The sequence below is a fragment of the Anomaloglossus baeobatrachus genome, chromosome 1 (genome assembly GCF_048569485.1).
Source record: "Anomaloglossus baeobatrachus isolate aAnoBae1 chromosome 1, aAnoBae1.hap1, whole genome shotgun sequence".
Classification (NCBI taxonomy): Eukaryota; Metazoa; Chordata; class Amphibia; order Anura; family Aromobatidae; genus Anomaloglossus; species Anomaloglossus baeobatrachus.
In genome coordinates, this window is record NC_134353.1 from 941,626,183 (window position 1) to 941,641,386 (window position 15,204).

The 15,204-nt window shown below is 48.5% G+C and overlaps 1 protein-coding gene across 1 annotated transcript in view; it reads left to right on the forward strand.

Annotated features, from left to right (window-relative positions):
- The window catches only part of WDR70 (WD repeat domain 70), a 367,195-nt gene that overhangs the window by 65,010 nt on the left and 286,981 nt on the right, over positions 1-15,204 (forward strand). The window contains exons 7-8 of the mRNA XM_075330392.1: positions 3,790-3,923; positions 14,160-14,313. Coding sequence (XP_075186507.1) covers positions 3,790-3,923; positions 14,160-14,313 — 288 coding nt within the window. The remainder of the gene's footprint in view (positions 1-3,789; positions 3,924-14,159; positions 14,314-15,204) is intronic.

The window sequence follows — 15,204 nt, forward strand, 5'->3', positions numbered from 1 at the left end:
CCCACCAAAAACCAGTCCAGAATGGAGCGGCAGTGAGCGAGTGCAACCACTGCCCGTATAGACAGTGAATGGAGCGATAGTGAGCGACTGCAACCGCTGCTCGTAAGACAATGAATGGGAGCGGTAGTGGGCGACTGCAAGTGCTGCTCTTAAGACAATGAATGGGAGCGGTAGCGGGCGATTGCAACCGCTGCCTGTACAGCGGGTGAATGGAAAGGTAGTGAGCGAGTGCAACTGCCATCAGTATAGACTGTAAATGGAGCGGTAGTGAGTGAGTGCGACCGCTGCCCATGTAGACAGTGAATGGAGTGGTAGTGAGCGAGTGCAGCCGCTGCCTGTATAGACAGTGAATGGAACGATAGTAAGCGAGTGAAACCGCCACCTGTATTGACAGTGAATGGAGTGGTAGTGAGCGAGTGCAACTGCCGCCCGTATAGACAGTGAATGGAGCGGTAGTGAGCGAGTGCAACCGCCGCCTGTATAGATGGTGAATGGAGTGGTAGTGAGCAAATGCAACTACCGCCCGTATAGACAGTGACTGGAGTGGTAATAAGCAATTGCAACCGCCGCTCATATTGACGGTGAATGGAGCGGTAGTGAGCGAGTGCATCAGTGCCCATGTAGATGGTGAATGGAGCGATGGTGAGCTAGTGCAACAGCTGCCTGTATAGATGGTGAATGGAGTGGTAGTGAGCAAGTGCAACCGCCACCCGTATAGACGGTAAATGGAGCGGTAGTGAGCGAGTCTAACAGCCGCCTGTATAGCTGGTGAATGGAAAGGTAGTGAGCAAGAGCAACCACTGCCCATATAGACAGTCAATGGAGTGGTAGTGAGCGAGTGCAGCCACTGCCCTTGTAGACAGTGAATGGAACAATAGTAAGCGAGTGCAACCACCGCCTCTATGGATGGTGAATGCAGTGATAGTGAGCGAGTGCAACCGTTGCCCATATAGACAGTTTATGGAGAGGTAATGAGCGATTGCAACCGCTGCCAGTATAGACGGTGAGTGGAGTGGTAGTGAGCAAGGGCAACCACCGCAGGTATAGAAGGTTAATGGAGCGGTAGTGAGCAAGTGCATCCACCGCCAGTATAGACCGTGAATGGAGCAGTAGTGAGCGTGTGTAACCACCACTCCTATAGACAGTGAATGGAGCATAAGTGAGCGAGTTTAACCTCTGCCCGTATAGACGGTGAATGGAGCAGTAGTTAGCGTGTGCGACCACCACTGCTATAGACTGTGAATAGAGCGGTAGTGAGCATGTGCGACGACCACTCCTATAGCTGGTGAATGGAGCGGTATTGAGCGTGTGCGACCACTACTCCCATAGACGGTGAATGGAGTGGTAGTGAGCGTGTGCGACCACTATTCCTATAGACCGTGAATGGAGGGTAGTGAGCGTGTGCGACCACTATTCCTATAGACCGTGAATGGAGGGTAGTGAGCGTGTGCGACCACTACTCCTATAGATGGTGAATAGAGTGCTGGTGACCGTGTGCGACCACTACTCCTATAGATGGTGAATGGAGTGCTGGTGAGCGTGTGCAACCACTATTCCTATAGACAGTGAATGGAGGGTAGTGAGCGTGTGCGACCACTACTCCTATAGACAGTAAATGGAGCGGTAGTGAGCGTGTGCGACCACTACTCCTATAGATGGTGAATGGAGCGGTAGTGAGCATGTGCGACTACTACTCCTATAAATGGTGAATGGAGCGGTAGTGAGCGTGTGTGACCACCACTCCTATAGATGGTGAATGGAGCGGTAGTGAGCGTGTGTGACCACCACTCCTATAGACGGTGAATGGAGCAGTAGTGAGCGTGTGTGACCACGACTCCTATAGATGGTGAATGGAGCGGTAGTGAGCGTGTGTGACCACCACTCCTATAGATGGTGAATGGAGCTGTAGTGAGCGTGTGTGACCACCACTCCTATAGACGGTGAATGGAGCAGTAGTGAGCGTGTGTGACCACGACTCCTATAGACGGTGAATGGAGCAGTAGTGAGCATGTGTGACCACGACTCCTATAGATGGTGAATGGAGCGGTAGTGAGCGTGTGTGACCACCACTCCTATAGATGGTGAATGGAGCGGTAGTGAGCATGTGTGACCACGACTCCTATAGATGGTGAATGGAGCGGTAGTGAGTGTGTGTGACCACCACTCCTATAGACGGTGAATGGAGTGGTAGTGAGCATGTGTGACCACCACTCCTATAGATGGTGAATGGAGCGGTAGTGAGCGTGTGTGACCACCAATCCTATAGATGGTGAATGGAGCGGTAGTGAGCGTGTGTGACCACCACTCCTATAGACGGTGAATGGAGCGGTGGTCTCATATTCTCTACTGCTCCAGTCAAACAAGGACCTTTGGGAGATCCCAGCCATTGGGGCTGCAGCGATCATACATGTATCACCTACCCTGTGATTAGGTAAATTTTAGGGCAATCACTTTAAGAAGACAGGAGCTGCAGGTCTGTGCCCTGTCCAGAGCCCTGTGATATTAGGGGCACTATGCTGAAGTTCTCTGTAATATCTGTAGCAGAGTGTCATAAAGTGCCAAAATCAGAAAAAGAGCCACAGCCCATAAAGGTGGTCTAAACTAAAAGTGTCCCCTTCTCAGGCCCTCCAGTGAGCAGCTGTGATCTGTGAGGAAAAGTGATAAAAGTCCTCCATTTTTCTGCAGTGCCTCCACAGGAGAAATGGGGTACTACACAGTATCCGTTCTTATGAATAGCTCTCCCTCCACAAAGAGAGGCTCTTTTATAACCGCTCTACAGATTGGCCAAGATATGAGGATCCTGAGCAGGGGACCCCACTCTAGAAATGGATTTTGAAAATAGGCTTTCTAAACTGGACAATCCCTTTAACTAGCACTGTAGCTCTTTACTATATGCTCTATTTCAGTGGGGGGCTATGCTCTATTTCAATGGGGGGCTATGCTCTATTTCAGTAGGGTACTATGCTCTATTTTAGTAGAGGACAATGCTCTATTCCCGTGGGGGCTATGCTCTCTTTCTGTCAGGGGCTATGCTCTCTTTCTGTCGGGGGCTATGCTCTCTTTCTGTCGGGGGCTATGCTCTCTTTCTGTCGGGGGCTATGCTCTCTTTCTGTCGGGGGCTATGCTCTCTTTCTGTCGGGGGCTATGCTCTCTTTCTGTCGGGGGCTATGCTCTCTTTCTGTCGGGGGCTATGCTCTATTTCAGGGTGGGGGCTATGCTCTATTTCAGTGGGGGGGGGGCTATGCTCTATTTCAGTGGGAGGGCTATGCTCTATTTCAGTGGGGGGGGCTATGCTCTATTTCAGTGGGGGGGCTATGCTCTATTTCAGTGGGGGGGCTATGCTCTATTTCAGTGGAGGGGCTATGCGCTGTGTCAGTGGGGGGCTATGCTCTATTTCAGTGGGGGGCTATGCTGTATTTTGATAGCAGGATTTTCTATATATTTTTTTGCTTACATGGTGTTACATAGTTGGGGTGGAGTGTAGCGGTCGCCCCGACGTGTGTACAGCTGAGCTGAACAGAGCACTTATATTGTTTTGTGCAGAGGAGGATGGTCCGGCTGACGGAGATACAAGCGCTTGTGACGTGTCTTCCTCTATCTTACTCTTTGCACATACACAACCACCATCGTACCTCTAGAGGCCCCACTGTCACCCCCGTCCCGCTCCCTGCCATACCTGTGGGGGTCGGGTCTGGGCTCCGGCAGGTAGACCTTGACTTGTTACACGCTGATGATATTTATTCTGCGGTGTTATGTAGTTTATACTGTTATGATATTTGCCCCTTCTAGGTGTCTGCTCTGGGCTTGGACCCTTCAGGCGCTCGTCTCGTCACCGGTGGTTATGATTATGACGTTAAGTTTTGGGACTTTGCCGGGATGGACGGTTCCCTTCAGGCATTTCGATCTCATCAACCTTGTGAATGGTAAGTGGACTAACGAGACTTTGTGATTTGTTGTCTTGAGTCGTGTCAAACAGGTTTCGACAATTATAACAATTTTGAGACCTGACTTTTAAGGATTTGTCGTGAGATGGAGGTCATACTTGACCATTTGGCTTCAGTGTTGGTATCCTAGTTGAGCTGGTATATTCATTGGCGCTCCATGATAAGACTGAAGCTTTCCTCGGGTCATCGACTCCGAATTCTAGCGATGGGTGAGAATTAAGCCATATTCACACTGAACTTATGACGATTTGGTGCATGCGTAGAAAAAGCTCTGCCATAAGGGTGAATTAAATGGCAGCATTCTACTTTGTGTCCTGGAAAGATGCAGCAGACCGTGCAACCAGCTGCTCTCCTCCTACAACAGCCTCTGCTACTTGAGGTCAATGCAGAAGCTATATACTCCTCTTGCAGAAGCTATATACTCCTCTTGCAGTAGACTACTTACTACCAACGGGGAGTGAGTCCATATGGTGAAGGAGACAGGTTGGCCTTGCTGCGACTAATGTTTAAGAGGAGGAGATGACTACTAGAAAAAGGGCCTGCTGTGACTACTGTGGAGAGGGAATTGGGAAGGTAGGCGGGAGGTCCAGCTATGACTACTGTGGGAGGAGATGAAGGAGGTCCAGCTGTGACCATGGGAGGAGAGGAGGGAGGTCCAGCTGTGACCATGGGAGGAGAGGAGGGAGGTCCAGCTGTGACTTCTGTGGAAAGAGAGGAGGAAGGTTCTGCTGTGACTACTATAGGAAGAGAGGAGGGAGGTCCAGCTGTGACTACTGTGGAGAGGGAATTGGGAAGGTAGGAGGGAGGTCCAGCTATGACTACTTGGGAGGAGAGAAAGGAGGTCCAGCTGTGACTACTGTGGGAGGAGAGAAAGGAGGTCCAGCTGTGACTACTGTGGGAGGAGAGGAGGGAGGTCCAGCTGTGACTACTGTGGGAGGAGAGGAGGGAGGTCCAGCTGTGACTACTATAGGAAGAGAGGAGGGAGGTCCAGCTGTGACTACTGTTGGAGGAGAGGAGGGAGGTCCAGCTGTGACTACTGTGGGAGGAGAGGAGGGAGGTACAGCTGTGACTACTGTGGGAGGAGAGGAGGGAGGTCCAGCTGTGACTATTATAGGAAGAGAGGAGGGAGGTCCAGCTGTGACTATTATAGAAAGAGAGGAGGGAGGTCCAGCTGTGACTACTGTGGGAGGAGAGGAGGGAGGTCCAGCTGTGACTACTGTGGGAGGAGAGGAGGGAGGTCCAGCTGTGACTACTGTGGGAGGAGAGGAGGGAGGTCCAGCTGTGACTATTATAGGAAGAGAGGAGGGAGGTCCAGCTGTGAATACTGTGGGAGGGGAGGAGGGAGGTCCAGATGTGATCGTGGGAGGTGAGGAGGGAGGTCCAGTGTGACTACTGTGGAAAGCGAGGAGGGAGGTCCAGCTGTGACTACTGTGGAAAGCGAGGAGGGAGGTCCCGCTCTTACTGTGCAAGGAAAGGAGGGAGGTCCAGCTGTGACTAGTGTGGCAAGAGAGGAGGGAGGTCCAGCTGTGAATACTATGGAGAGAGGAGGAAGGTCCAGCTGTGACTACTGTGGGAGTAGAGGAGGGAGGTCCAGCTGTGACTACTGTGGGAGGAGAGGAGGGAGGTCCAGCTGTGACTACTATAGGAAGAGAGGAGGGAGGTCCAGCTGTGACTACTGTGGGAGGAGAGGGAGGTCCAGCTGTGACTACTGTGGGAGGAGAGGAGGGAGGAACAGCTGTGACTACTGTGGGAGGAGAGGAGGGAGGTCCAGCTGTGACTATTATAGGAAGAGAGGAGGGAGGTCCAGCTGTGACTATTATAGGAAGAGAGGAGGGAGGTCCAGCTGTGACTACTGTGGGAGGAGAGGAGGGAGGTCCAGCTGTGACTACTGTGGGAGGAGAGGAGGGAGGTCCAGCTGTGAATACTGTGGGAGGAGAGGAGGGAGGTCCAGCTGTGACTACTGTGGGAGGAGAGGAGGGAGGTCCAGCTGTGACTATTATAGGAAGAGAGGAGGGAGGTCCAGCTGTGAATACTGTGGGAGGGGAGGAGGGAGGTCCAGATGTGATCGTGGGAGGTGAGGAGGGAGGTCCAGTGTGACTACTGTGGAAAGCGAGGAGGGAGGTCCAGCTGTGACTACTGTGGAAAGCGAGGAGGGAGGTCCCGCTCTTACTGTGCAAGGAAAGGAGGGAGGTCCAGCTGTGACTAGTGTGGCAAGAGAGGAGGGAGGTCCAGCTGTGAATACTATGGAGAGAGGAGGAAGGTCCAGCTGTGACTACTGTGGGAGGAGAGGAGGGAGGTCCAGCTGTTAGTACTGTCGTAGGAGAGGAGGGAGGTCCAATTATGACTACTGTGGGAGGAGAGGAGGGAAGTCCAGTTGTGAATACTGTGGGAGGAGAGGAGAGAGGTCCAGCTGTGACTACTATGGAAGGAGAGGAGGGAGGTCCAGCTGTGACTACAGTGGGAGGAGAGAGGTCCAGTTGTGAATACTGTGGGAGAAGAGGAGAGAGGTCCAGCTGTGAATACTGTGGGAGGAGAGGAGGGAGGCCCAGCTGTGAATACTGTGGGAGGAGAGGAGGGAGGTCCAGCCGTGAATACTGTGGGAGGAGAGGAGGGAAGTCCAGCTGTGAATACTGTGGGAGGAGAGGAGGGAGGCCCAGCTGTGAATACTGTGGGAGGAAAGGAGGGAGGTCCAACTGTGACTACTGTGGAGAGAAGTGGAAGGTCCAGCTGTGACTACTGTGAAGAGAGGAGGAAGGTCCAGCTGTGACTACTGCAGGGGGAGAGGAGGAAGGTCCAGCTGTGACTACTGTGGAGAGAGGAGGAAGGTCCAGCTGTGACTACTGTGGAGAGAGGAGGAAGGTCCAGCTGTGACTACTGCAGGGGGAGAGGAGGAAGGTCCAGCTGTGACTACTGTGGAGAGAGGAGGAAGGCTGCTGCTTGTTAGCTGTGGCTCACATTTATTCTGGTTTTTGGTGCAAGCTGCCTGGTTTGGGACCTGACTCCTGTGGATCTTGCTGTACACTGGGTATGCTCTTTTCTGTTGTGACTGTCCAGTTCTCAATGGAAGCAAATTTAATATGTGTGCAATTCCAGGCAAGAGAATGATTTATTAACAAAATAGGAATTTTGTGGGTGACCACCCATGAGGAGCAGACCACCGAATAAAGTTTTAAGCAGCCATAACTTACCATTAATCAATAACCTCCCTGCTGTCCTTATATGATTAATGGCTGCTGAAATCTAATCCCTACCTCCCTACATTTCCATCTTGCAGATTCAGACCTACTGTGCATGAATGTAAATGTTAATGATGGACTGTAGTGATGTAGACATGATAATAATGGAATATTATGTGAAAGAAAAAAAAAAATAATGTAAATAAATGCTAAAAAAAACCCTTTATTCCTATGTTTAATGCTGTCTTGTAGGAAATGTCTCAATGAAGCAGAAGGCTCACAGATCATTTTGCTACGTGTTTCAGCTGGTGGGCGGGGCTTAAAGGAATTGTCCAGGATTAGAAAAATATGTCTGCTTCTGTTTGAAGCTGTGCCACACCTGTCCGCAGGTTGTCTGTGGTATCACAACTCGACGGATAGTGCACTGACTGTTTTTGTTTTATTGGTAGAAAGCAGCCATATTTTTCTAATCTTGCACTGCCTTCAATTAAATGGATGGGGCTGATATTTTAGTAAGTATCATAAAAAAACAAAGCTAAAAAGAAAAAACAAAAAAATAATGAAGTAATAGAATAAAAACATGTACAATAGAAAAATAAGGTAGAAAAAAAAAAGTATATATTATCTAATATATAAAGGTGTGTCTGTGTGTCTGTGTGTGTCTGTGTGTGTCTGTGTGTGTCTGTGTGTGTCTGTGTGTGTCTGTGTCCGGGATTGGCATCTGCACCGTCGCAGCCACAGCCACATAATTTTGCACACGCACACGTCTGGACCCCGAGAGCGTCATAGGCTACGTTGTGAGGCGAAATTTTAACCCCGCGCGTTCCAATTTACCAATCAATTTTGCCCCTATCTGCATAATGGGGAAAAAGTGAAACGAAAAGTGTATCCGCACCGTCGCATTTACAATCACGAAATTTTGCACAGACACCTCATGTGACCCAGGGAACGTCGTAGACTATGTTTTGACAGATAAATTTAACCCCGTGCTTTACAGTTACTCTCCAAAAAACATGCCTCCATTAAAGTAAATGGAGCCTGGAACTGCAGGTTATTAGTAGGAGCTGTGATTGGTTGCTTTAGGAACAAAAGACATTCATAGTATAAGAAGCTTATATGTGAGGTAATAAGATGTCAGTGGGGAGATGGATGGATAGAGAGAGACAGAGAGAGAGAGACAGAGAGAGAGAGACAGAGAGAGAGAGACAGAGAGAGAGAGACAGAGAGAGACAGAGAGAGAGACAGACAGACAGACAGAGAGAGACAGACAGAGAGAGACAGACAGAGAGAGACAGACAGAGAGAGACAGACAGAGAGAGACAGACAGAGAGAGACAGACAGAGAGAGAGACAGAGGGAAAGAGACAGACAGAGGGAAAGAGACAGACAGAGGGAAAGAGACAGACAGAGGGAAAGAGACAGACAGAGGGAAAGAGACAGACAGAGGGAAAGAGACAGACAGAGGGAAAGAGACAGACAGAGGGAAAGAGACAGACAGAGGGAAAGAGACAGACAGAGGGAAAGAGACAGACAGAGGGAAAGAGACAGACAGAGGGAAAGAGACAGAGGGAAAGAGACAGACAGAGGGAAAGAGACAGAGAAATAGAGACAGACAAGGAAAGACACAGACAGAGACAGGCAGACAGGGAAAGAGGCAGACAGGGAAAGAGACAGACAGGAAAAGACACAGACAAAGAGACGGGGAGACAGACAGGCAAAGAGACAGACCTAGAAAGAGACAGATGGGGACAAAAACCGAGAGATGGAGACAGACAAAAAAAAGAGACAGACAGAGACAGGCAGATGGGGAAAGAGACAGATGGGGAAAGAGACAGATGGAGCACATTACTTGGTGTTGAAATATATGTTGTGAAATGCTTCTATTAGCTTAGTTTTTGCCTCTTAATAATTACATTTCTATCTATTTGTTTTGTGGTTTTTGTGTGCAGAATACATTTTTGTTAATACATTCTATTTTGTTGACAACAGTTATTAACCCAGGCGAAGCCGGGTAGTACAGCTAGTATACTATAAATACATAAAAATAAATTATAAAAAATGTAAAATTAATAAATAATAAAATAAAAATACAATTAATAAAAAATAATAAAATTATTATATAAACTTACTGCCTTCAATTAAATAGACGGGGCTCATTTTTTAGTAAGTGTCATAAAAAACTTAAGTTAAAAAGAAAAAAAAAATAAAGAAATAGAATAAAAAAAATATACAATAAAGAAATAAGGTAGAAAAAAAAAATATATTTATATAATTATATAAAAATAAATTATAAAAATGAAATTAATAAATAAAATTATAAAATAAAATAAAAAAAAAATAAATTATTATATAAAATTATATAAACATAAATTATATAAAAATAATAAGTTTATAAGGAAAGAAACAAATACCTGCAGTATTTTACAAAAGGCACTCATTAAATTTGGAAAGGGCTGTAAAATACAAAAGGTGCAAGTGTCAAAGGTGGAGATTGAGGTGTGGACTCTTGTAGGAAGGCAGAGAACAAAACTTTTGCAAAGTTGGACTTAAGGTGATATTAACTATAACTATATGGTGCTAAATTTCCCGGGAGCGCTGCGCCTCATCATCTGTGACATAGCGGGTTGTAAGCAGACGCGTGGCCTTCTTCTGGCAGGACATTAATGGACATTGAGAATTATTCTGAAGTGTGCGGCATCGGGGAGATATTGTTATGACCGTACTTGTCCCAGAGCGCCGAATCCAGAAAGAAAAACATCAGCACCGCCTGTGATAAGGCCGTTGTATCACGGCCCCGCCAGCTTACGGGAACATCCGAGCCGGGGACGCTGCCATGCTATTCGGAGAATTCTCTTTCAGGAACATTTTGTTTGCTTCAATCCTGTGAGTGCAGCACAGAACATCCACATCATCTGCTGCCGGCACCAGCGCTCGTTCAGTTCTAATAGATCACTGCCTCTGCACTGGGGTCCACCGCCGGCCCTCCACCTCCGCTTGCTGGTTGCTTCCTGGTGTGCCTGCCGGAATCTTGCTTTCCCAGCTTCCTAAAAGGAGGATTGCCTCAGGGTGCATCAGTACACCCCTCCATGTGTTCCCTGGCAAACGGTTATTTTGGGCATCTTTAGTCCTGGACCTTCAATGCCAAATACAAAAAGCGCCCCCCCCCCCACCAACAACAAAAAAAAAAGAATAAAGACAGTGGAGATCTCATGCAATTCTCAGGCACAGGGATTTTCATTTGTGTGTGATCATTCTTAGTATAGCAGCTCTCTGCCGCCTGCAGTCGATAGGACTGAGGTGCAGGGTCACACACCGCCACCATCAAATCTACGGTGGTGTCTCTGACCAACAGTGATGACGATTAGTGATGAGTGGGCACTACCATACTCGGGTGCTCTGTACTCGTAACTAGTGATGAGCGGGCACTACCATACTCGGGTGCTCTGTACTCGTAACTAGTGATGAGCGGGCACTACCATGCTCGGGTACTCAGTACTGGTTACTAGTGATGAGCGGGCACTACCATGCTCGGGTGCTCAGTACTCATAACTAATGATGAGCGGGCACTACCATGCTCAGGTGCTCAGTACTGGTTACTAGTGATGAGCGGGCACTACCATGCTCGGGTGCTCAGTACTCGTAACTAGTGATGAGCGGGCACTACCATGCTCGGGTGCTCAGTACTGGTAACTTGTGATGAGCGAGCACTACCATGCTCGGGTGCTCAGTACTAGTAACTAGTGATGAGCGAGCACTACCATGCTCGGGTGCTCAGTACTGGTAACTTGTGATGAGCGGGCACTACAATGCTCGGGTGCTCAGTACTAGTAACTAGTGATGAGCGGGCACTACCATGCTCGGGTGCTCAGTACTGGTAACTTGTGATGAGCGAGCACTACCATGCTAGGGTACTCTGTACTTGTAACTAGTGATGAGCGGGCACTACCATGCTCGGGTGCTCAGTACTGGTTACTAGTGATGAGCGGGCACTACCATGATCAGGTGTTCAGTACTGGTAACTAGTGATGAGTGGGCACTACCATGCTCAGGTGCTCAGTACTGGTAACTAGTGATGAGCGGGCACTACCATGCTCAGGTGCTCAGTACTGGTAACTAGTGATGAGCGGGCACTACCATGCTCGGGTGCTCAGTACTGGTAACTAGTGATGAGCGGGCACTACCATACTAGGGTACTCTGTACTTGTAACTAGTGATGAGCGGGCACTACCATGCTCAGGTGCTCAGTACTGGTAACTAGTGATGAGCGGGCACTACCATACTAGGGTACTCTGTACTTGTAACTAGTGATGAGCGGGCACTACCATGCTCGGGTGCTCAGTACTGGTAACTAGTGATGAGCGGGCACTACCATGCTCAGGTGCTCAGTACTGGTAACTAGTGATGAGCGGGCACTACCATACTAGGGTACTCTGTACTTGTAACTAGTGATGAGTGGGCACTACCATACTAGGGTACTCTGTACTTGTAACTAGTGATGAGCGGGCACTACCATGCTCGGGTGCTCAGTACTGGTAACTAGTGATGAGCGGGCACTACCATGCTCAGGTGCTCAGTACTGGTAACTAGTGATGAGCGGGCACTACCATACTAGGGTACTCTGTACTTGTAACTAGTGATGAGCGGGCACTACCATGCTCGGGTGCTCAGTACTCATATCTAGTGATGAGCGGGCACTACCATGCTCAGGTGCTCAGTACTCATATCTAGTGATGAGCGGGCACTACCATGCTCAGGTGCTCAGTACTCGTAACTAGTGATGCAAAATCAGCAAGGGATCAAATACTTATTTCCCTCACGGTAAAGCTTGAAATAAAAAAGCAATCTATCCTGGAGCATGAATCTCTGACAGGTGAATGTCTTGTTGGTGCAGATGTCTTCACTCATCAAGTAGAGCAGTTATGGGGAGAGCGCCCTATCATGGCCCTTTGGTATTTTCAGCAATTCCCTTGAATGTTTTCTGTCTTCGGGGACACAGACTACTTAAGTGAATTCTTCCAAGATTTTATTGGCATTGGGATCTTCCAGGAATGTTTTCTAGTCGGTGGACGTCAACCTCTTCAAGATGGGCGTCTTGTAAAAGATGGCGTAAAACCATTAGGCGCTTTTTCAGAGAGCGCAGCACTTTAACATTAGTTGACCCCCAGAGGATGTGATTATCGTAGAACTCCCCCAGGAAAACATACAACTGAGACAAATATTGGTAAGACATTCGACATTAGATTTGGATTCGCTAGGATTTGTGAAGGCGCGAAAGGTCCCATCTTGGTGACCTATATGCAAGTTTGATTGATAACGCATAGATTTTACCATTCCCCAAAAGGGATTAGGTCTGGCAGTCCCACTGTGACGAGTGTGTCGCGCCCTGCTTATACCTTAGGGGTATCAGAGATCCGAAAGTCTCAGCCTTTGCTTGATCGCAGATCTGTTTTAGAATCCACTCATCCTTTATTGGCCTATTTCATTCCATTCGGTGCTGAAGGAGTTAAGGTCTCTTTTCTATCCTGCTGAGTTTGACTTGTAGCTGTTAATCTGCCCTTCCGCTATATATACACTCACTCTTTCCTATGCTGGCTATAGCTCATTCTATAACTTACCACTTTGTAAGAGCCAGTCTCTGGAGAAGCTGAGGTGTTGTTTCTGTTGCAGCAGAGAAGCTTCCTGCTTGCGTAGCTCTCTAGACTTATTTGTTGTATAATTCCTCTGTCTTACTTTTTTGTCTTGTGTTTTTTTTTTTTTATTGTAGTGGCTTCTAGCTGGCCTTTGCACTAGTCAGGGTGAGTTCAGGGACAGTACGGGCCTAGGCATGTGATAACGCATTGGGGGAAAGACCCATGTAGGGACGTTAGGGAGTTCAGGGATCAGCCTTTGAGTGTTAGGGAGAGGGGAATGGGGTCACCTCCTATCGCCAGGGCTAACTGTTATATTGTTTGCCTAGTGTACCCTTTGTGTTGCATTGCTCGCCAGGAGTCCTCTTGTCCCCAGCGTGACACCTACCATGTGTACGTTACTCCTCCGGGACTGATTCTCTAGGTCAGCGTTCCTCAACTTCAGTCCTCAATGCCCACCAACAGATCACGTTTTCAGGATTTTCTTAGTTTTGCACAGATGTTGGAATTATCCCCTGTGGAATACTAAGAAAATCCTGAAAACCTGATCTGTTGGAAGGCTTTGATGACTGGAGTTGAGGAACATCGCTCTAGGTCATCTATGCGATCTCTGCGGTAGCCCAGAGAGGCATCCTTACATGATCAGCACCAGAACCAGACGTCGGCAGTACCCATTATATCCCAAAGATAAAAGAAAGGATGAGGAGCAAGAACGTGCCCTGCCTGCCTGTCCTAGGTGCACCAGAAGAGGGGCCCCGCTGTGTTCCTTTTTTGTAGGGCCCCCATGTGTGTGCTTTGTGCACTGATATAAGATGTTTTCTGTTTATGGGTTGCATCTTCTATCCTTTTTTACAATGGGGAATATAAATATTGTAGAGGGGGTCCTTTACTGTGAGCTACGGCAGTGTAAAAGTATGCACCGTCTCACATAGGAAGATTTATTATTATTATTATTAATAATAATAGTAATAATAATAATAATATATATATATTTTTTATACATTTATATAGCGCTATTAATTCCACAGCGCTTTACATACATTGGCAACACTGTCCCCATTGGGGCTCACAATCTAGAGTCCCTATCTGTATGTCTTTGGAGTGTGGGAGGAAACCCACGCAAACACGGGGAGAACATACAAACTCCTTGCAGATGGTGTCCTTAGTGGGACTAGAACCCAGAACCCCAGCGCTGCAAGACTGCAGTGCTAACCACTGAGCCACCACAAGACTGCAGTGCTAACCACTGAGCCACCACAAGACTGCAGTGCTAACCACTGAGCCACCGTGCCGCGTGAGCTGCATTTCGTTAGTGGTTATCATTTAATGCTTCGTTTCTCTTTTATTGGCTGTGGTAAGGAAAACCGTGTGTGCGTGAAGAAGCTGATATATTCCTGTGTTCTCTTCCCGCAGTCATCAGATCAAGTCACTTCAGTACAGCATCACCGGGGACGTCATCCTCGTCGTAGCCGGGAACTCGCAGGCCAAGGTGCTCGACCGGGACGGCTTTCCCGTAATGGAGTGTGTGAAGGGCGACCAGTACATTGTGGATATGGCAAACACCAAGGTACCGAGAGATGACGTCCGTCTAGGACCTGTCTATTCTTCACCTGAAAATAATAATAAAATAATAATAATATAATATTATTTATTCATTTATATAGCGCTGTTAATTCCGCAGCGCTTTACACACATTGGCAACACTGTCCCCATTGGGGCTCAAAATCTAAATTTCCTATCAGTATGTTTTTTGAGTGTGGGAGGAAACAGGAGAACCCGGAGGAAACCCACGCAAACACGGGGAGAACATACAAACTCCTTGCAGATGTTGTCTTTGGTGGGAATTGAACCCAGGACCCCAGCGCTACAAGACGGCCGTGCTAACCACTGAGGCACTACAAGACGGCCGTGCTAACCACTGAGGCACTACAAGACGGCCGTGCTAACCACTGAGGCACTACAAGACGGCCGTGCTAACCACTGAGGCACTACAAGACGGCCGTGCTAACCACTGAGGCACTACAAGACGGCCGTGCTAACCACTGAGGCACTACAAGACGGCCGTGCTAACCACTGAGGCACTACAAGACGGCCGTGCTAACCACTGAGGCACTACAAGACGGCCGTGCTAACCACTGAGGCACTACAAGACGGCCGTGCTAACCACTGAGGCACTACAAGACGGCCGTGCTAACCACTGAGGCACTACAAGACGGCCGTGCTAACCACTGAGGCACTACAAGACGGCCGTGCTAACCACTGAGGCACTACAAGACGGCCGTGCTAACCACTGAGGCACTACAAGACGGCCGTGCTAACCACTGAGGCACTACAAGACGGCCGTGCTAACCACTGAGGCACTACAAGACGGCCGTGCTAACCACTGAGGCACTACAAGACGGCCGTGCTAACCACTGAGGCACTACAAGACGGCCGTGCTAACCACTGAGGCACTACA